The following is a 22,873-nucleotide window of genomic DNA, read 5'->3' on the forward strand; positions in this document are numbered from 1 at the left end:
ACTGTGTCCCCCAGCCACCACTACAACCGAGCACTGTGAATTCCAGATTTTACATGGGATTGCATGTGCCCATGGGCTTCCCACTGCCTGCTCCCCCACTCTCTCTGCTCTTTGCGGCATCAGAGAAAGACTGAAACAGAAATGGGTAAGACAGTACAAGCCCACCGGTGCTAGGTGGCTAGTGTTAATGCCCCTGGTTGTCCAGCAGTCCGTAGGCTTTTAAAATAAAAATGAATTATGTTTCGTGTTTGGCAAATAATGATTCATTATTTCTTTAGAATACTTGAACAGGACCCTGCGTCATGAATTCTAAACAGTGTATGCATTTGAAGTCGTGAGGAGTGACTCACGAAAGCTCCTAACCTGTCACAAAATTTGGGTGGTCAGCCGTGGTTGGTCTGGAGCAGTAGAACAAGTTTAGAGTCCAGTGGTACCTTTAAGACCAACAAAGGTTTATTCAAGGTATGAGCTTTTGTGTGCAAGGCACACTTCCTCAGATACACTGGAAAGGAAGTTGGAATTCAGGCTTATAGACAGAGTCTGAACAGCAAATTAACATGTTAAGATGATGCAGATGCTTTAAGACATTCAAAGTGAAAACTAGATAAGAAGCTAAGGTTATACGGTCAACAGTTGTTTTGATTTAATGAAGGAGGAAAGGGCAGTAAAGGCCCCGGTCACACGGGAGGATTTGCCACGCAAGAGGGGCTCACCAATCTGTGGCTCCCCCCCCGCCCCGGCATCTGATCGTGCTGGGGAGCAGGGCTATTTTTGGGCAGGAACACACAGGAACGGAGTTCCGGCTGGCTCCTGAGTTGGCCACACCCAGCAGGAACTCATTAGCATAATAGGCCACACCCAACAGCAGAAACTCATTAGGATTGGCTACATTAGTGGTGTGTGGCCTAACATGCAAAGGAGTTCCTGCTACAAGAACCCTGGGTTTTGACAACAAACAAGGTAAACGGAATAAGAAGGGAAAGGTGGGTGCAGCTGGATGAGCACACTTCTGGTGACGTGGGGGTGTGGCCTAATGGGCTAATGAGCGGTGCTGTCAGGGGTGTGGCCTAACATGCAAAGGAGTTCCTGCTACAAAAAAGGCCCTGGGTTTTGACAGCAAACAAGGTAAACGGAATAAGAAGGGAAAGGTGGGTGTGGCTGGATGAGCACACTTCTGGTGACGTGGGGGTGTGGCCTAATGAGCGGTGCTGTCGGGGGTGTGGCCTAACATGCAAAGGAGTTCCTGCTACAAAAAAAGCCCTGGGTTTTGACAACAAACAAGGTAAACGGAATAAGAAGGGAAAGGTGGGTGTGGCTGGATGAGCACACTTCTGGTGACGTGGTGTGTGTGGCCTAACGTGCTAATAAGCGGTGCTGTCGGGGGTATGGCCTAATATGCTAATGAGTTTTGCTGTTGGGTGTGGTCTATTATGCTAATGAGTTACTGCTGGGCTTTTTCTACAAAAAGAGCCCTGCCGGGGAGCAACTGCATGGCAGCTCGGGGGAATCTGTCTGATCCCGACGCCGCATGTCTCTTTTGATGGGGCTCAAAAAACCGCACTTTAGCTGTGGCTTTCCCCCCAGTGTGACTGGGGCCAAAGTAATAAATATGTCAAAATGAGGGATAAAGGTGAAAAGGCATCTTCTAATTGTGGGCAGAGGAGACGAATAGTGATTCTCAGTTTACTTCCACCTAGGGGGTACACAACCCTACATGTGACGCTCCCTGAAAAACACTGGATAGCTCTTCCTGGCTTTCTACCTTCACCACTAGTTTAGTCGTTTAAAGGAGCAAAACAGGGTGCTTACATGAATTCAAGCAGATTTCCGAAGCAGGAAGGATACAGCACCGCCCCACCGAGGAAAGAACTGGATTGTTTTCTGTGGGAAATCCATGGTCCTGTATTGTTTCATTGCTTGGGCTTCTTTGCACCTGCCATGCTAGTCGGGATGTGCGTGTGTGACCACTTTCCTGTCTCCCCACTGGGCAGCCTTGACATCTTGGAGCACCAGAACCAAGGGCTAGGAGCCCAATCCTCTCAGCCTTGCAACAGAAAGGGAAGCATCCTTGCTATCCTACACACACACACACACCGTTGGCCCCCCACCCCTTCCCATGTACCTGAGCTGGCTTCATGTTGCCTCTTTCCCCTTCACCATGCAGAGAAGGTGGAGAAGACATCAAGACTGTCTTTTTACTCTTGCCTGGGAGGGAGAGAAAGACAGAGGGTGCAAAGCTTTTTTTCTTTTTTTGCTACAGACTCATCCGCTATGCTGGTCCCTTCAGTGAACATCTCTCCAAATAGCATCAGGGCACAATTCAAGACACTCCATTTGATCTAGGAAGGTCCCAGGAGAGTTTGCCCCAACGTCTAACCCAATGTCTCCCCCTCACCCAGCCATTCTATATAGGGTTTTTTTCCCCTATACCTTATTCACCTTCTGCTCTTCTTTGCCCCTTTGGTCCTTTCTTCAGGACCCCCCACCACATCTGCCCCATCCTTTCCCATTCAGATCTCTCCTTCAGCTCCCACTCCCCCCCCCCCCCCCCACCCTCTAAAAAAAGCTCTCACTCCCCCCCCCCCCATACACAGCTTTTGGTTGAGGGCAGCAAGGGTTTGGCACCGTTCCTTCTCCTGTTCCCCCCTTTTTTGCTCTGAGTTCCCTTCCTCCCTACCCAGAAAAGGGGCTGGCAGTCCGGAACTGGGGCAAATAATATTATAGGGAAATCGCCATCTTGGACCATTTTATTCTGTACTGTAATTTTTACTAAGTTATATTTTGAATTTTAATGTTTTTGTATATTTTATGGCACTATACCTTGTACATCACCCAGAGGATGATGTACAAGGTATGGGGCAATTAATAAATCATCATCTGCTCCATCATCCTCCACCCGAAATCACCTCCTCAGCCCCTCACTCCTTCCCCACTCCTGCCTCCGCCTCCCCCACCCCTTTCCCCCTCCTCCATCTACTCCCTCCTTCTCTTCCTACCCCAAATCTTCCCTCCACTCCCATTCCTTCCCTGCTTCTCCCCCACGCAAAATCTCCCCCTAAATAGAAACACAACCAATTTGTTCCAGGAAAAATGTTTTGAAGAAGATTACAACTGGCAGAGGTGTCAGCCAAGGGTGTTATTTTATTTCCCTGTCTCTCCGATCTATACGCAGAACGTATCACATGCAAAACATATCATAAGGAAAGGTTGATTGGATATAGATGAAAGTGAAGTGAAAATTGGTGGAAGGAACATTAACAATCTGAGATATGCAAATGACACCACATTCCTGGCAGAAAGCAGTGAAGATTTGAAACAACTACTCAGAAAGGTTAAAGCAGAAAAGTCCAAAGAAGAATTACAGCTAAACATCAAAACAAAACAAAAAATTACTGAAGAATTATACAATTTTGTTAATGATGAAGAAATTGACATTGTTAAAGGTTTTCTATTCCTTGGTTCCGTCATCAACCAAAAGGAGGACCGCAACCAACAAGTCATAAAGAGAATGAAACGGGGCGGGGCAGCCATGAAGAAACTAGAAAAGATCCTGAAGTGTCAGGATGTGTTGTTAGTGACCACAATGAGGCTAATTTATACTATAGTATTCCCCATTATTATGTATGGGTGTTCAAGTTGGACAATGAAGAAAGCTGAGAGGGAGAAAGGGGACTCATTTGAAACGTGGTGCTGGAGGAGAGTTTTACTAATACCACTGACAGCCCAAAAGACCAATATGTGGGTTCTAGATCAAATCAATCCTGAACTCCTCCTAGAGGAGAAAATGTCTCAACTGAGGCTGTGGTGTTTGGTCACATTTTGAGCAGCTCTGGAATAGACACTAACAAGACGGGGACCCGTGATACTCGCGGGGGTGGGGGAGAAGAGCTCCGTCTCCTCCATCCCCCCCCCCGCTCGATCACTTTCGGGGGGATTTAAACATCCCCCCGAAAAAATTTTCTACTTTTAGCGTTTTTGTGCACACGTGGGGACTGTCCCACGTGTACACAAACCTCCCCCTCCCCCCCAAGTGCCCCCGGAGCGCTGATTTAGCGATCCGCACTCCGGGGGCAACTTGGCTATTAGATATATAGATGCTAGGAAAAGTTGGAAGGCAGCAGGAAAACAGGAAGACCCAACATGAGATGGATTGACTGAATCAAGGAAGCCACAGGCCCTCCGTTTGCAAGACCTGAGCAAGGCTGTTAAGGAGAGGAGGTCTTGGAGGTCATTAATTCATAGGGCCGCCATAAGCTGGAAGCTACTTGGTGGCAGTAACACAGGCACGAAGCTGCCTTCTACTCAATCAGACCACTGGTCCATCAAGGTCAGTATGGTCTACTCAGAGTAGCAGCACCTTTCCAGGGTCTTAAGTGGAGGTCTCTCACTGCTTGGTCTGGGGATATGCATCTCCTTCCTCCTCCCTCCTCCACCCCAAATCTCCCCCTCAGAAGTACCACCTCTTCCCTCCCTCCCTCCTTCCACCGCCTCTGTTTCCTAAAGGCGCCTCTGGAGCTTGGAGCCACCGGTTCGGATCCTGCTCTGCGGAGAGAGGCCAAGGGGCTCTCCCAGGTTCAGAAGGAGAGGATGGGGGGCCCCCGCTCCCTTTCACCCCCTGCTTCATCCCCCCTCCTTTCTGTCTGCTGTAGGTCTTGCATTGTGGCCCCCAACCGATAATTCCCCCCCCCTCCCAACCCCTTTGAGCTCACCACAAATCCCTTCATCAAGCGTGGCCCGGGAAGTGGGGGGGGGACGACGACAGAAAGGCGACTCTGCAAGGGGGGGGGGAGAGAGAGGAAATGGCTTTCTCCCAATTACCTCTCTAGGACTCCAGATTCCTTCTCTTTAACCCTCAGAGAGCATTTCACCAGTTCAAGGGACCCCGAGACAAAAATGCAAAGGGAGCCTCTGATGAAAGGGCAGGTCTCTCATCATGTTAATCCAGCATCAAATAAACAACTGCGATACCCCACCGTTTGATCATTTGCCAATCGCTTTAATAAGGATCAGGGCAGGATTCGACCTTACAGAGTCCTCTAAGATTAAAGGGAAATGAGGTCTTAAACTCATTGGCAGAATATTGTGTGAAACAGAAAGCCCAACGCGCATCACATGTTCACCCACTATAACGTTTTCTCTGGCTGGAAGCCACCAGCGAAAGCCTGATTCGATGTTTACATGTCACTTTTTTATAGAGAAAGTGATAGACAGGAAAGGAAAGAAACAGGCCAGTAGGCAGGATTTTTTTGGGGGGGGGGCTTTTAAATTTCTTAGGCGGCACTGGCTAATGGAATTAAAGCAATACCCATCTCCTTCCCCGCACCTGCCACCACCTGCCCTGGGCTGGATGGGAAGTCAGGGGGCCTTGCCAGCATAAGCTTTATTCTGTCTGAGAGATGTTCTCCTCCATTACTTGTGCAATGAAATAGGTGAAACTGCTATTGAACTCCATGTGAATCGGGCAGCTTTTCCATTGAAGTGCAATTTTTCATACATTATCAACTTATAGACTATCGGTTAGAAGAAGACATCTGTCGAAACGGCATTGCATTCCGGAGACTACCGTCCCCTCATTGTCACCTTCTATCTTTATGTATCTGAATTTATAACTTGAATGTATTATTATTACTTTTGTACTTTTCATATTTACAACTTTACGATTTTTGTTAAAGAAATATTGAGCGCACCGTGCACAGTTCTTGTGGGTTTATTCTTGCATGTCCACGGACTGTGACCATGTTCATTTTTGTGTATTTCAATATTATCATATCAAGAGCCTTATGGAAACCCTGGCGGAGAAAGGGATGCTCAGAAGACTTAAGACGACATTTGAACTGACTCTTGAGAACTCCATTTCCAAGGTATATAAACTCCTGATAGAACATGGTAGTTCTCATACCACCTCTTATCAGAAAGCTTGGGAACGGGATCTTCAAAAAACACTAACGGAGGAGCAATGGTCGTCTTGCTGGAACTCGATGAAAAAAGTCGCCAAGATCTTCAATATCCACCTGCAAACATGCAAACTGACTACCCGCTGGTACTATACACCTGATCGTCTACAACATCTCAACCAGAGGTCATTTCGGGGGGGATCGCAGGGGATCGCAGTTCCCCCGGGTGAGGTACGGGGGGCGGGGCACATGACGAAGCCCTGCCCCCTGCTTCCGGCCGCCCCGCTTCCGGCCCTCGTTCAGCCAGGAGGAGGCAGGAGAAGAGGGAGGGTAAGTTGCTTCCTCCCTGCCTCTCCCCACCCCTGCCTGCCTGGGGCCAGGGAGGGCCTTCGCGGGGCTTCCTTGCACTCCCACCGGCCTTGCAGGTCCACCGCCGGGCCCCTCATGGGGCTCAGCAGTGGAGCTGCAAGGCCGGCGGTGGCGGCCGGGACCGTGGGGGTGGGGTGTGTGGCCTTATGACACACTTCCGGTGATGTCAAGGGGTGTGGCATATGCTAATGAGTCCCCCTAGCTCTTTTTCTACGAAACGACCCCTGATCTCAACCCCATTTATAGTTTATTCTGCTGGAAACAATGCGGGATTAAAGGAAGTCACTTCCACTGCTGGTGGGAATGCCCACACATCAACCTCTTCTGGAAAAATGTCATAGCAGAGATAAACAAGATCACCTCTCAAACAATTCCTCTTAAACCGGAAGTTATCTTACTTCAAATAAATGAAACACTGGACTCACAAGACAACTGTAATGAACTTACATTGATTTTGCTGGCAGCAGCCCGTCAGGCCATAGCTACCACTTGGAAGTCCGTCTCTCCCCCAATGCTGACCGTATGGAGAAACAAAGTCGGGGACCAGTTTATTATGTGTAAAATTTCTGATTCACTTCAAAGACAACGATCTGGTATTACCACGACGTACTCAAAATTTGTGCACACATGGTTTCCGTGGCTGCAGTATATGACAGAGGCAGAACTACTTCCTACTAACATAGCTTACTCTTCTTGGCTTTTCTTCTAGCTACTCTAGTTCTCTTTTTTATATACAATGAAACACACACAGAATTCTTCTATATCTGAGACCTAGCTCTAATCTAGTCCTCATGTTCTCCTAATTGACAAAGGCAGTGCAGTTACCAGCACTCCTTACCTTTATTTATATGGTTGATGAAGGTTCAAGAATGTCAGAATGGTTTCTACTGTTGAATGATAAGCTTATAACTCAACTTGATCTTCTTGTTGTTGCTTGTTCAATGCTTCTGATGTTTATTGTTGTAAATGATTATTTAAAAACGAATAAATTTTTTTTAAAGTTATGAAATTACTTAAGCCTATATAAATATTGAAACATAAGATTGAAAAGATGAATATGCGACATCACCAGGGATCAGTAGGGCCCCTGACCTCTCACAGGACCAGGCAATGTAGATACAGAGGCCTGGGAAATGAGACAGGAGGAGTCATAAATCTACTACTACAGAACAGTATAGAAGAGTCTTCAGAAATAAAAAAGATGTAAAGAGTCTGTAGTCAGAATAGTCTTTAAAAGTGGACACAAAAGAAGCTAGAGGAAAAACAAATAAGCAAGGGATAGGCAGGCTATAAACGTAAAGATTATATTTAAACGAAGAAGCTGATTGGCTGACCATTTAGCACGAAAGGAAGGAGCCCCGATGGCTCCAAATGTTTTAAGGGGTCTTTATTACTAGAAAAAGAGTTAGTTAAAAGGGAGATTCCCCCTTTTTGTTTTCTTGTTTTTAGTCAAATGGGGAATACAGGAAAGCTCCTGAAGAAGTTGAGAAACATTTTTTAAAAATTTTGTCTTGACATGCCAAGCAGTAAGGACTAGCACTGCGAGACATGGAAATCTTGGGAAAGGACAGTGTGGGGAGGATATTTGTGGGGGGGGGGTATAAGAAGAGATGAGGAAGCTGAGGAGGGCTGTGAAAGAGGAAAGAAGATAGGGTGGCTTGGGGGTTTGAGGGTGGACATAATAAGAATGCAATAGAAGAGAATAAGGGAGTGGGGATGTATAAAGACAGGAGAACAGCTACTATGGCTCCTTTCCCCTCTATGTAAGTATTAAGAGTTGTTGGGAGATTAAAACTGAGTGAGGGGAGAAGTCTGTGTAGACAAAAGAGACTGAAAAGATAACACAGCGTAAAAGATTACCAGGCAGTGCATGCATGCTACAGATGAAGATCAGGATGTTGAGAAAGTAATGGGGAAGAGAAAAAGACCCAGAATGATCTGAGTTTAAGAACACGTAGTTTAGAAGAAGAAGAGATTGGATTTATACCCCGCCCTTCACTACCCAAAGGTGTCTCAGAGCGGCTTACAAACTCCTTTCCCTTCCCCTCCCCACAACAGACACCCTGTGAGGTGGGTGGGGCTGAGAGAGCTCTTGACAGAAACTGCTCTTTTTCAAGAACAGCTCTTATCAGAACTATGGCTTGCCCAAGGTCATCCAGCCAGGTGCAAGTGGAGGAGTGGGGAATCAAACCCGGTTCTCCCAGATTAGAGTCCGCGCACTTAACCACTACACCAAACTTAGAGAGAGACAGAGAGAGACAGGCAGGCAAAGTAGGTCAAAATGAGAGAGATAAAAAAAGTCACTTAAATCCTACACACAGGATTTAAGTGACTTTTGATAAATTTTTTAGGCTATAGAAGCAGTGAGCTCATAAGAAGGAAGGTTTTATCTGTGCTATTGTCTGTGCTAAATGCTAACAGGGAGATTGCAACTGAGGCTGGAGAGTGGTAAACTATAGTGGCTGTGATTGAGGTATTCAGGAATATTGGATGCAGTGAGATACAATAGTTTAAACGGTGACCAATCCCACCTTCTAAAACAGCAAACTACTTGGGAGAGGAGGGCCACTGGAAACATATGAAAAAGGGAGCAAAGTGGCAGAAGTCAAAAGGATTAAAAGGGATTTATACTGGTGGCCGAGGTGATGTTGACTAAAATACAGGAAAAAGGCGAAAACACAGAGGCAGCAAAATAAATATGTAATAGTTGGTCTTTTTTAAAAATGTTTTTATTTTTAGCATTTTGTTTGTTTCTGTACGTTCTCTCTCAGCCTTTGGCTAACCCAGCCCCTGCCACATAGAAGATTCGCCAGTTGCCTAAGCACACCGAGCACATGGGCCACTTGAGGACAAGCCTTCCTGATAACAACCCCCACCCCCTATAACGGAGTTTAATGCCTGGAGGGGCTTCTCCAAATTAATCCTTGCCTATCAGGTTTTAACATAGGATTCCTCATCTTTACATACCCCCACCAGAAAGCAGATATAGTTGTTCAAATTACAACAGACTTTCCTTGGCACAGAATTCCATAACCCCATACTACTGCATTTGAATTAACTATTAGGAGATCATGTATAATTTATATTCAAGTATGTTACATAGAGGCATACGAACAAACAATTACCAAAGTCAATTTAAGAATGCTACCAAAAATGCAAATTATAACAATTAATGTTCTACTTGTACACGCATTGCATCAGGTGAGACGTTTACTATTTGACATTTTCAGATATATCACACAAATATAAGACTTTCACAAACTTATGATTTCCCATTTTCCCAACATCTCGGCCATGAATCTGCAAAACATCCCATTTACGAGGAATGGGTACAACCTCAAAATCACATAGGCTTAAAGTCCATCTCAACTCTAGAGGTTTTAAAATGGTTTTAAGGGGAAAATCTTGTTGGGCTGTGACTTTACAAAGGGGGCGGAGCCTCAAATATCCCCACTGTAGCTACGGGCCTCCGGCTGGCTCAGCCATTGTCCCGATGTTAGGACTGCTGCTCGTGCCATTGAGAGAGGAGCTGCCAGGCTTGCTGCCTCCCCCCACCTCCAATCTGTGTTCTCCCTGGATGTGAGGCCTAGTTTGGCTCATGCACTGAGGCTCCGACTGCAGCTGGGAGGGGTCCGGTGGGTCCCCAGAAGGCAATCCACCTTTCATTCCTCCAGGCCATGGCAACTTGGCTTTGGGGCCGCTGAGCCAGGTTCGACCCTGGGCTGGGTCCAGGGAAGTCCGCCTGCCCTGGAGCTGCATTCTCACTGCTGGAAGCTCCTCTGTCACCGGGGCCTCTGCATCCTGCCCCCAGCAGGTAAGTCCAGAGTGGGAAACAGGCCCTGCATGCATGCTACAGATGGAGATCCAGGATGTCAAGAGAGTAACAGGAAAGAGGAAAAATGACCAAGAATGATCCGAGTTTAAGAAAACCTCAGTTAGACACATACAGAGAGAAGTGAGAGAATAGAGCAAAGGGCAAAGTAGGTAAAAATGAGAAAGAGAGAGAAAGAAAGGGAGTCTACACACAGGATTTAAGGGGCTGTTAGTAAATGTTTTTACGCTAGAAAAGTGTTGAGCTTATCAAAAGGAAGGCTTTATCATAAATAAATCTTCTGGTTCTGTCATGAGTATCATGGTTTCTCTCCCGTGTGAATTTTCTGATGGGAAGCAAAACTGTAGCTCCAAACGAAACACATTTCCACATTTATATGGTTTCTCCCGTGTTAATTCTTTGATGCAAAGTAAGGTTTTCATGGCGACTAAAGCTTTTCTCACATTGCAGGCATTTATATGGTTTCTCCCGTGTGAATTCTTCTATGGGAAGTAAAGCTTTGGCTCTCACGGAAGCTTTTCCCACAGTCCAGACATTTATATGGTTTCTCTCCTGTGTGAATACTTTTATGCGAATTAAGGTAACCATGGCGACTGAAGTTTTTCCCACATTCCAGGCATTGATATGGTTTCTCCCCTGTGTGAATTCTTCTGTGGGAAGTAAGACTGGAACTGTGACTGAAGTTTTTTCTGCACTCCAGGCATTGATACGGTTTCTCCCCTGTGTGAATTCTTTGATGAGACTTCAAGGTTCCACTATTTTTGAAGTTTTTCCCACACTCTAAGCATTGATATGGTTTCTCCTCTGTGTGTATTCTTTGATGACATTTCCAGGTTCCACTGTCACGGAAGTTTTTTCCACACTCCGGGCATTGATATGGTTTCTCCCCTGTGTGAATTCTTTGATGCAAAGTAAGGTGTTCACGGCGACTGAAGCTTTTCCCACATTCCAGGCATTTATATGGTTTTACCCTTGTGTGAATAGTTTGATGAGATGTCAAGGTTCCTCTCCCACTGAAGCTTTTTCCACACTCCAGGCATTTATATGGTTTCTCCCCTGTGTGAATTCTTTGATGGACATTAAGGTGATCCTTGTGACGGAAGCTCCTTCCACACTCCAGGCATTTGTATGGTTTCTCACCTGTGTGAATTCTTTGATGGGTAGTAAGGCTTCCACTCTGACTGAAGCTTCTCCCACATTCCAGGCATTTATATGGTTTCTCCCCTGTGTGAATTCTTCTATGGGATGTAAGGCTTCCACTCTCACGGAAGCTTCTCCCACACTCTACGCATTTATATGGTTTCTCCCCTGTGTGAATTCTTTTATGAGACTTCAAACCTCCACTCTTATGGAAGCTTTTTCCACACTCCAGGCATTTATATGATTTCTCCCCTGTGTGAATCCTCTGATGGGAAGTAAGGATTCCATTCTGACGGAAGCTTTTCCCACACTCCAGATATTTGTAGGATTTCACACTTGTGTGAATCCCTTCATGCAAAGTTTGGCTTCCACTCTGGGTGAATCTTTTTCCAAATTCCAGGCATTTATATTTTTTCTTGCTATAGGTGCTCCATTGAGTATTAATATCTGATTTTTCAGGACTGTTTTCCTTACTTGGAGCACGTTCATTCCTATTATCTCCTTGGTATGTTTTTGGCAGGAGGGAGCCATCCCCCTCTAATAGATTGGAATTTTTCCTCCCTTCAAGTGTGTGTTTTCCCTTCACCTTCCACAGTACATCACAATATTCAACCTCCTTTTTCACATCTGAATATGTATCCTCTTTCTCCATCACTGGTGGTCCTTTTGTTTCATTCACTGACTGCCACACGCCACCTGCTGAAAGAAAGAGAAACCCGGTGTGATGGCAGGCCACTTTTCCTAAATATCTGTGTCACAATTTTCTGGTAATGATTGTGGTTTGCACTCTGTGAATGCTCACGGATTAAGCTCAAAGATTCTGTACACAGTTCTTCCCTATGCTTACTCAATAAATTTCAGATTCCAAGCACATTAATGTGGCCGAACAGCCAATCATACCATAATTAACATAGCCCAAGATAAGAAAAGAGACAGAGTATTCAATGGAGAACTCCTGATTCAAAGTAACCCAGAGGTTTTAAGTTTCCCTTTTCCATCCTGTGTTTATTTACAGGAAAGAGGTGTTTAGGGCATTTGTGGAAGGAAGAAGGGCAGCCGTTAATCAGAAGAGAAGAATCCTGGATAGGGTTTAAAATATGCAGGAATACCCAGAATTTTCTCTGGAGGAAGCTGGACTTTATACTGGCATAGTGTATGCCAAATGACATCAGGGCCCTGTGGGACCTCGTGCAATTCCTTAGGGCCCATTAAGGCAGAGATGTTCCGCCAGGCCTTTGGTTGAAGACAGCAACGGTTGATTAAACTGGCTGGCACTCTTCCCTTTCCCCTCTCCTCCCATTTAAGTCACCTTCTCTCCTCCCACCAAATAGCCAGGTAGACCAGAATGGGAGCTGTTGCTGTTGTTCAGTCACACAGTCAAGTCCGACTCTTCGCAACCCCGTGGACCACAACAGGAGCAGGAAACCATATACCACTACCTAGGATTTTATTCTGATTTTATTTCTTGTTAACTGTATTTGAATTTTAAATGTTGCATTCTGTTTTATGGCAGTTTGCCCTTTTCTTGTACATCGCCCAGAGCCCGGCATAAGCTGGGGTAAGACAATTAATAAATCGAAACAACAACAAACAACAACAATAATAATGTGTCAGACCCTTCAGAATCACTTACCACACTAAGCTGTGCTGGGAAGAGGGGGAAACCAAGGAACATGTGTTGACATGACAGCTGTCTGGAGTTGCTCAGGGTCTTTTCTCAGTGGTAAAGCACACGCTCTGCATGGCAGGCAAAACGTCCCTGGATCAAGGCCTGGCAAATCCAGTTAAAGGGATCTCAGGAGAAAAAAGGACTGGGAAACACCCTGGCCTAAAGACTCTGCCTTTCAGAACAGACAAGCCTTGGCTGAACTTGGCAGAAGTGATCTGACACGGTACAAAAAAGTTGCCTCTTTTCATAGGTTCAAGGTTTACAGGCACCATCTTGGCGTCTGCAACCCAGCCAAGCTCCTGTGAGGAGAAATTCAAACTGTGAGAATAAACAAGGCCCAGAGATCCACCAACCCTTGGAAGGAAGTGCAAGAAACAAACATTCTCACGACAGACCTAAGCAGCGACCTGCCAGTCCCTCCTCTTCATCAGGGCCCAGGAGAAATGGCTCTTCTTCTTCCTCCAGCCAGGAAATAACGTCAGGTTTAGAAATCTGGGGCCCTTTTTGTCAGGAAAAAAACACAAAACCACACACAATTTTACTTCTTCTGTGTGCCCATAAATTCAACTATTCCAAGTAGAGATGTAAAATTTCCGGAAATTTTGAAGCTTGGAAAAAAACCTGTTTTTTTTCCGGGTTTTTTCGGAAAAAAACGGAAATTTTCGGAAAAATTGAAAAAAAATGCTACATTAGCATTTCTTTTGTCTTTTCTAGATTGAAAGTCATTCTGTTACTTTAGGAACATAAAATATGACTATGGACATTTTTACTTGGCATGAAATTATCACAACTAGCATATTAAAGTGTATCCAAACAATTATTACAAACAGAATACCCAACCACATGCAAAAACAAAACTGAAACTTTTTTATTTTCTTCTGACAATCGCACCTCCTAAAGGAAGAAATGCATCTTGTTCTTGCATTGGAGAGTTCAGTTTGTAACCTAGGACTTGCTTGTCCTCAGTGCACAGAAATTAGATCTATCTGATACCATATATATATATTTTAGAAATGATTAGGAAAATATTTGAACACCTTGTCTTAAAATATTTTATTCATCATGTTAAAATAAAACGTTCCATAATCAATTTTTTTTCTTTTCTTTTCTTTTTTCAATTTTTCGGAAAAAAACAAAAAAGGCTTCAGGAAAAAACCGGAAAAAAAACGGTTTTTCCCCGAATTTTTCCGGTTTTTTTCCGGGCCTTCACATTTCTAATTCCAAGCCAGGTTAGGTTGACTGTCCCTCAAGAAATAAAGAACAGGCAACTAATGGAGTGAGGTGGAATACAGTATGGGGTCAAGAAATATCCATCTTCTCTTATAAGAAGAAGAAAAATGGGGATGAGGAGGTTGGATTTATACCCCGACCTTCATTCAGAGTGGCTTACAATCTCCTTTCCCTTCCCCTCCCCACGACAGACACCCTGTGAGATAGGTGGGGCTGAGAGAGTTCTTTGGAGGACTGCTCTTGAAAGAATGGCTCTGAGAGAACTTGTGACTGACCCAAGGTCACACCAGCAGCTGCATGTGGAGGAGTGGGGAATCAAACCCGGTTCTCCCAGATTAGAGTCCATGCTCTTAACCACTACACCAAACTGGCTCTCATAACAATGGGGGCATGTATATGTGGCCCTGCTAACATGTACACCCAATTTTGGGCTCTTGGAATCTGAGCCTCTGTATGCACAGATCACAAAATGGTACAGTATTTTCCCACCAGATATTGAGACCATTCTTTTAAAAGGGTGCCTTTTACTATGCATAAAGGGATAGACTGAAGACAAGACCGAAATGAGAATTTTTAAGGCAGTAGGCAATCAAAACGTTTGGCAAGCCGCCCTGACCTGGGTAGCCCAGGCAAGCCCGATCTCGTCAGATCTCAGAAGCTAAGCAGGGCCGATCCTGGCAAGTACTTGGATGGGAGACCTCCAAGGAATACCAGAGTTGGGAGGCAGAGTCAGGCTTATCAAAGCCACTTCCCTTAACATCCTCCATACCCCAGTAGGGGTTGCTAGAGGTCTCCATGATTTCCAGGCATGGGGGCATATACATGCGCGTGTGCACGCACACACACACACACAATGCAGAAATGCCCTCCCCCAAAAGACTTGGCAACCCAAAATTGTTAGTGTTTCAAAGGATATCTGGAGAACCCATCTCGCATTTTAAAGAATCTTGGCAATGATTTCCTCTGAGTCTGATCCAGCTGCTTCTTCCCCTTGGCCTTTGGGCATCTCTTCTCTGGGGATGAAAGGGGGGCTGGTTAGCTGCCCCCCTTCTTTATTTTCTGCAGTGGGCTGATGCCCTAGATGACTACAGGGGGGGCTGGCATAAAACTAGCACTGGCCGTTCTCTGCCTGCTTTCTGCCCAGCTGAGATGGAAATGCCAGGTAAGAAGGAAGTAAAGTGGCAAAGAAGCCAGCAGAGTTCCCTCCACAGCCGCATCTCGCTGCCAGGAGAGCACAGAAAACCCTTTTCCAGATCAGAGGAAGGATCATAGAGTGTGGCAGAGGTCAGCCATTATGCGCAGGGTAGACAGTCTGATCACCTCCTTTCTCATTAATGACTGCATTATGGTCACTCCCTACAGCAAGACGGGGACAGCCGAGGAGAAAAGGATCCTCACCCAGAGAGGACACAATCCCAAAATTCTCCAGCATGACTTCCTTGTACAGAACTTTTTGGGCTGGGCTCAACAGGGTCCACTCTCCCTGGGTGAAATACACAGCCACCTCTTCAAAGGACACCAAGCCCTAGAAGAAAAGAATAAAAGCACTTTTTTATATAGTTGGAAAGCTGGTCCATTGGGGTGGGGGAGCCAAAAACAAAGACAGTAAATTAATCGTGGAAAACCAGAAGAAAGAGGAAGCAAGAACAGGCCTGTAGAGATGTCCCTTATTCATGGCTTTAATTATGTTAATCTATGTATTCTTATGTAGTATACCGCAGAGAGCACTACGGTTGGGGTCTCAAAATCGACTGACCCTCCCTGTCCCCAAGGAGGCCAGGCTGGCTATTATCAGGGCCAGGGCCTTTTCAGCGGTGGCCCCATCCTGATGGAATGAGCTCCCGGAGGAGATCAGGGCCCTGCGGGATCTGATGCGGTTCTGCAGGGCCTGCAAGACGGAGCTCTTCCGCCAGGCATTTAGTTAGGGAGCCTCTGCTGGCCCTTGGTCTTGACATCGAGCCGGCACCGCAGGAAATCATGAGCAGAACAACATCTGGGTAGTTGAAATGTATTCTGAAAGTGAGCCATTTTGGATAATTAATTAATTGCTACCAGCGCTTTGTGAATTTGTATCTGTTTTTAACTGTTGTGTTTCTATATGATTGTATGTTTTAATTGTATTTATGCTTGAGTGGAAGCCGCCCTGAGCCTACTTTGCGGGGAGGGCGGGGTATAAATGAGACAAATAAATAAATAAATATCAGAGCAGTAACAAGAGTAGCAATATTGAATTCAGATAAACATATAGAATCATAGAGTTGGAAGGGACCTCTAGGATCATCTAGTTCAACCCCCTGCACAATGCAGGAAATTCACAACTACCTCCCCCCCACACACCCTCAGTGACCCGTTCCATGCGCAGAAGGTGTCAAAAACAACAACAACACAACCCACCAGGATCCCTGGATGGGGGCAGAAGCCGAAACGCGTCACGTCAAGTCCATTGGCCCTTGTGTGTAAGATCTTGGTATTTTTACATGAGGTGTGATTGGACCCTTATATGTTTTTTAATTCTTTGCTAATAAATGCATGTCTCTTTTTATATTATATACATTAAGTTTTTATTGTTGGCCCTCTATTCTGTTTGACTTACCTCTTTAGGTTCTGGTTTCCAGGAGCAGAGGTCTATCAGTGGCTCTTAGCCACAAGGTATAGATAGGAACTCTCTGTCTGGGGCAGTGATGCTCTGTCTTCTTGGTTCTTGGGGGGGGGCACAGTGGCAGGGCTTCTAGTGTCCTTGCCCCACTGCTGGACCTCCAGATGGAACCTGGGTTTTGGCCACTGTGTGACAGGGACTGGATGGGCCATTGGCCTGATCCAGCATAGTTTCTCTTCTGTTCTTTTGAAATAACTTATTACGTTGTAGTTCCTCAGAGAATCCAGGAATGAGAGAACTGTTAACATCCCCTTTCTGTTTTTCCTCAGCGGGGGCCTTAGAAGAATGAAAGAATGCCGTGAAAGAAGGCCGAGACAGAGAGAGCTCTGTAAATTAGTTATTGTCATGAAGTTTAAACTTTTTCAGAAATTGAGTTTAACTGTTTAAAGGAGTTTTTAGATTGAAATAGGGTGCTTATATGAATTTGTGCAGACTTCCGTAGCAGGAAGGATAGAAGAAGAAGAAGAGATTGGATTTATACCCCGCCCTTCACTACCCCAAGGTGTTTCAGAGCGGCTTACAAACTCCTTTCCCTTCCCCTCCCCACAACAGATACCCTTTGAGGTGGGTGGAGCTGAGAGAGCTCTTGACAGAAACTGCACTTTTTCAAGAACAGCTGTGCCAGAGCTACGGCTTGCCCAAGGCCATCCAGCCAGGTGCAAGTGGAGGAGTGGGGAATCAAACCCAGTTAGAGTCAGCGCACTTAACCACTACACCAAACTGGATACAGCCGCACACCACCAAGGAAAGGACCGGATTGTTTTCTGTGGGAAATTCAGGGTCTAGTATTGTTTCTTAGTCCCTGCTTGGGCTTCTTTGCACCTGTCACACTAGTCGGGGTGTGTGTGTGTGTGTGTGTGACTGTTTTCCTGTCTCCCCACTGGGCAGCCTGGACATCTTCGAGCACAAGCACTAAGGGCAGGGAGCCCGATCCTCCCAGTCTTGCAAAAGAAAGGGAAGCATCCTTGCTGTACTCCACACAAACACGTATCCCATGGGCCCCCCGCCCCCTTCCCATGTACCTGAGCTGGCTTCATGTTGGCTCTTTCCCCTTCACCATGCAGAGAAGGTGGAGAAGACATCAAGACTGTCTTTTCACTATAGCCTGGGAGGCAGAGAAAGACAAGAGAGAGTGAAACTTTAATTCATTTGCTATGCCAGTCCCTTCAGTGAACATCTGTCCAGATGAGCTTCAGGGCACAATTCCAGACTAGGAATTTTGATCTAGGAAGGCCCAGGAGTGTTCGGCCCAAGGTCCCTCCCCTCTCCCAGCCATTCTATATGGGGGGCATTTCCCTGCATCTCATTCACCCATCCCCCTCGACTCCTTCAAATGCTTCTTCCAAAACTCCACGCATCCATTCTCGGGCAGAGTCCCTCATCCTGTCGGAAGCCACACTCTGAGGGAAGCCAAGACCTGCCCCACATATTTAGGAGACTGTGCTGGGAATAAGGTGGCAGACCCCAGAGATGATGAGATGGACTGCCTGACTTGAGGCCGCAGGTGGGAGAGGCCAGCAAGGAATGAAAGTCACCTTGCACAGAGAAACCTAGTTCTGCAGGGAAACACTTCCGGTCCTCTCTGCCTGTGCTGGCCTTAATGCCCTTCCGTGGCAGGGAGATTTCATAAAAGGAAAGCCTGTTCCTCCATTCACAGTCTCAAGCGAAGCTGCCTTGAATCCATGCATGGGGAAAAACAGCAGAAAAGTACCTAAATTAACAGAGACTACTTCGCCACCTTTGGTCCCTGCCAGCTCTTTCTCCTGGAGATGTGCACGAGGTCTGAGACCCAGATTTACACAAGCTTTGCCCAGACCATATCTCTTGCTGGCTGATCACAAACAGATCCTGCAACTGTGGGCATGAAGGGAAAACACCCCGCCCTGAATTCTCAGCAGTGTAAATAAAGAGTTCCCAAACGACAGGACCAGAAGGGGGGGGGAGAAAGAGGGAGACGAACCATCTGAGGCTTTTTCCCATCAAGGGCAGGGCTTGGGTCATCCCCCCCCCCCCCCCCCCGTCGTTGCTGCCATTCACATACAGTTCAGTAGCAACGTGGCATCCTGTGGCAAGTTTCTCCACATTTTGCCTACTCCCGTTTCCCTGCAGTGGTCACCACAACCCCACTTGCCCCAATGGCTTCTCCAGTTTGTTTTAAAAATAGGCAATTGAATATTATTGTATTGGTGTAACCTGATAGACACACTGTTATAACAATACAACAATATTGAACTGCTGATTCAGAAACCAAAACAGACAGACTCATATACTATGACACGAACCCCCTTTAAACTCAGTTAGTTCTGTGAGGGCCTGTGTGTCAGGACCTAGTCAGAGTTCGATTTTGTTTTTCCTGACCAGTCCCCTACCCAAATCTACAAAAGTCTCTTCGGGGTATTTGTTTTACTTATTAAAGAGTTAGGCACCACGGCTTGTTAACTTCAAAACAGAACAGGCTTTTTTTTATAGAAAACACAACAGGGGGATGGAAGATATATTCAGAGGATCATTTGTTTCTTTTCAGACTTGAACTTTTGGCTTGGTTTACACTTCGGCAGTATGTTTGTTGTTTCCAGTATCCCACAGATGTTAAACAATTCACTAAACACCCTCCTAAACATACTCTCCTGTACTGCTTTGTGGTTAACCTTTGGCTTTCGAGATCTGGCTCCTTTTTGAGTCCAACTGGCCACCAACCAGTTGTCCTGACTCTGCCAGACCGTTCCTCAGCCCTCTCTGAACCACCTCTCCCCAGTTCCTTTAGGAGCAATGCATTTGGGTGGTTGTGACAACTGATGTGTTTAACCTTTCACCAGTCTGATCACTGTCCTCTTTCCTTTAGAGGGACTCAGTAATCCAGACTATTCAGCCCCAGTTATCTGTTCCAACTGTTATTAGGCTGTTCACACAGAGCTACAGAGGTCTGCTTCCTTCACAGAGTTCCTCAGTTTTCTGACCGCCCTCTGCTAACTCCACTGATCAACTCCCCACTAACTGCTTCTTTCCAACTGCCAATTCCAAACTGACTGTTTGGTCCAGTAAATGCCAATCACTGAGGGTTCCAAGCTAAATGCCCCCCTCCTCACTCAGTCATGTGACTCAGCAGTGTTCTGTGTTTACTTTCTGCTGGTCCCAGATTTTCAATTCCGTCACATATACACGCATAAGAAGAGCCCTGCTGGATCAGACCAGTGAGGGTCCATCTAGTCCAGCATCCTATTTCACACAGTGGCCAACCAGTTTCTCTGGAGGGCCAACAACGGGGGACAAAGGTCAAGGCCTTCTCCTGATGTCACCTCCAGGTTCTGGGATTCAGAGGTTTAGTGCCTCTGAATGTGGAGGTTCCCCTAAGTCACAATGACTAGTAGCCAGGGGCCCCGGTCACACGGGGGAAATTGACGCGGCCAAAAGAGACACGCGGCAGCGGGATCAGACAGATCCCCTGAGCTGCCGCACAGTTGCTCCCAAGCACGATCAGATGCCGGGGGGGGGCAGAAGGGAGAGCGAGACAACCGGCTGCGCATGTATGTGCATGCGCAGTTTGGCCGGGAGCCTCAAATGCTCCTGAAGACAGGCGCACCGGCGATCCCACGGCCGCGCTTGCTGTGGCATTTCAGGTTGGTCCTACTATTTCCTAGGGTTTTTTTTAATGTGTGTTTACGGCCTGAAGGGACAGATCGGGGACGGGTGTGCGCCGCTTCCCAGATGTTGCGGTGTGATCGTGCCCATTTGCTGCGCCCCCGATCCGTCCCTCTTGCGGGCCAAAACCTCCCGTGTGACCGGGGCCAGTGATAGAATCTCTTCAATGAAACTATCTAACCCCCCTTTCAAGCTGTTTATTCTTGTGGCCATCACTACACCCTCTGGTAGTGAATTTCACATTTGAATCGCTATCTGTGTAAAGTAGTATTTCCTTTGGTATGTCCTCAACCTACTGCCCATCAGCTCATTGGATGCCCTCGAGTTCTAATATCTTGGGAGAGGGAGGGAAAAAAATTCTCTTTGTCAACTCTCTCCACCCCAGGCATCAGTTTACAAACCTCTCTCATGTCCCCTCTTAGGTTGTCTCTTTTTTAAACTGAGAAGTCCCAGACTCTTCGGACTTTCCTCACAGGGAAGGTGCTCCAACCCCTTCATCACCTTGGTTGCCCTCCTCAGTACTTTTCCCATACACCGCCCAGAGCAGTGAAAGGAAAAATGGCTTACATTCAGGCAGGAGGAACAGAATTTTGAAGTGGCCGCCTGGCTTGCGAACTTCAATTCTGCAGTAAAGTAGGTCTGGGAAGGATAGGAAGAAAATAGTTACAAGAATGAGCACAGTAATGAGACAAATGAAAAATGGGAAAGAACTGTGACAATTTAGCGCTTAATAATATATTCATAAATCATAATATACAATAACATTCAGCAACCACAGCCCATTGAAGAACATAGCTGTAAGCATAGCTTTATGATGAAGTGAATCTACAGTATATTGTCAATATGTCACCAAGAGATATGAATTGTTGAAGGACAGTTCATGTACACCTCCTTGTTCAGAAGTAGATCATCTTCGAAACGGCACATCATTCCGGAGACCACCGTCTACTACATTCAGTGTTTCTATTTACATTTCTGTTATTGTATATTATGATTTATGAATATATTATTAAGCGCTAAATTGTCACAGTTCTTTTCCATTTTTCAAGGATAGGAAGAAAACCAGACGGAACCCCCAAATGCTCCACACTGCTCTGGAGAAGTTGGGGGGGACGGGACACGACACTCCCCCAAAGCAGCCAACCTGGGGCAAATAACCTCCATGGAAAAGGTCTAAGATCCCTGCTTCCATTTCCCAAAGACAGAAGAGCAAAGAAAGGAGTCCTCCGAAAAATCTCCCTTTCCATGCTTGAGGTTCCGTTTTGTGTGGGCCTTCAGAGGGTCAATTGCCACAGTCCACGACCACCACTTAACACCCCTCTTCCTTGCCCCCTCTGTCCTTTCTTCGGCATCCCTCGCCGCATCTGTGAGCACCCCCTCCCACACTTGCTCCATCCCCCCACCCCAAATCTCCTCCTCCGCCCTCCCCACTTCTTCTGCCTCTACCCCATCCTCCCCCCACACCAAGCCACGTTCGGATCCTGCTCTGCAGAGAGGGGCCAAGGGGTCTCCCAGTCCCAGATTCGGAAGGATAGGATGGGGGGGGGGGGCGCTCTGCACCCCCTGCTGCATCCTTCCTCCTCCTTTCTCTCGGCTCTCATTTCCCCCCTCCCGACCCCTTCGAGCTCACCAGATCTTCCCATTCGGTGCAACCAGCAGCCCGGGGAAGACAGAAAGGCAACTCTCCAAGGGAGGGGGGGACAGGAAATGGCTTTCTCTCCCCCCCTCCTTGCCTCTTCCAATGACCTCTCTATGACTGCAGACTCTCTCTCTCTTTAACCCTCAGAGAGCACGTCGCCGGTTCAAGGGACCCCAGGACAGAAAATGCAGAGCGCCTCTTGACAAAAGGGCAGGATAATCCAGCATCAAGCAAACAACTGCGATATATCCCACAGTTGGATCCAATGTTCCCTCTAAGCTGTGGAGTCTTGTGAGCAAAAATTCTACTTTGTGAGCTACTGGCATTAAAGCTGTGAGCCAGCGATTTGGCTGCTGCATAAATCAGTTTGCTTTGGAGCCCTCCTGCCTGAGCTAAGACAGGAATGTGTGAGCCGGAGGCTAAAAATCTGTGAGCTGGCTCACACTAACTCAGCTTAGAGGGAACTATGGTTGGATCACTGGAGTCTGTGAGTCGCCTTGCCCATTGCTTTAGTAATAATGATAATGGCAGGAGTCGGCTTTCTTTTTTCATTTCTTTTCTCCGTGTGGATCTCCGGCTTTGCCTTTCCATTCAGAGGGCCCTCGAGACTCCTCGAGTCGCACCAAAAGAAAATGCCAGGTCCAAAGAAGAGTAGGGTCAAAGCCCTGTGGTATGAGCAAATTAAAATGCAAGTGTTCAGATTCAAAAGCCAAAAAAGCCAGAGAGTCGGTCCCCTCTGGAGCACAGTCCTGTTTTTAATCCCCTACAGCTTCTGGGGATTTTAGGAGGCTGTGTTAAGTGTAGG

At 46.5% G+C, this 22,873-nt stretch overlaps 1 protein-coding gene and 1 pseudogene across 1 annotated transcript in view; both read right to left on the reverse strand.

The window, feature by feature from the left end:
• The window catches only part of LOC107123818 (zinc finger protein 208-like), a 119,219-nt gene extending 114,463 nt beyond the window's left edge, over positions 1-4,756 (reverse strand). Inside the window, exons 1-2 of the mRNA XM_015427159.1 lie at positions 4,710-4,756; positions 2,123-2,205 (exon numbers count right to left, since the gene is read on the reverse strand). Coding sequence (XP_015282645.1) covers positions 2,123-2,182 — 60 coding nt within the window. The 5' untranslated portion in view covers positions 2,183-2,205; positions 4,710-4,756. The remainder of the gene's footprint in view (positions 1-2,122; positions 2,206-4,709) is intronic.
• Positions 4,757-9,666: 4,910 nt separating this feature from the next.
• On the reverse strand, positions 9,667-22,113 carry LOC107123817 (annotated as a pseudogene).
• Between the last annotated feature and the right edge of the window lie 760 nt (positions 22,114-22,873).

This window comes from Gekko japonicus, unplaced genomic scaffold (genome assembly GCF_001447785.1).
Source record: "Gekko japonicus isolate JY-2015 unplaced genomic scaffold, Gekko_japonicus_V1.1 scaffold712, whole genome shotgun sequence".
NCBI classification, from domain to species: Eukaryota; Metazoa; Chordata; class Lepidosauria; order Squamata; family Gekkonidae; genus Gekko; species Gekko japonicus.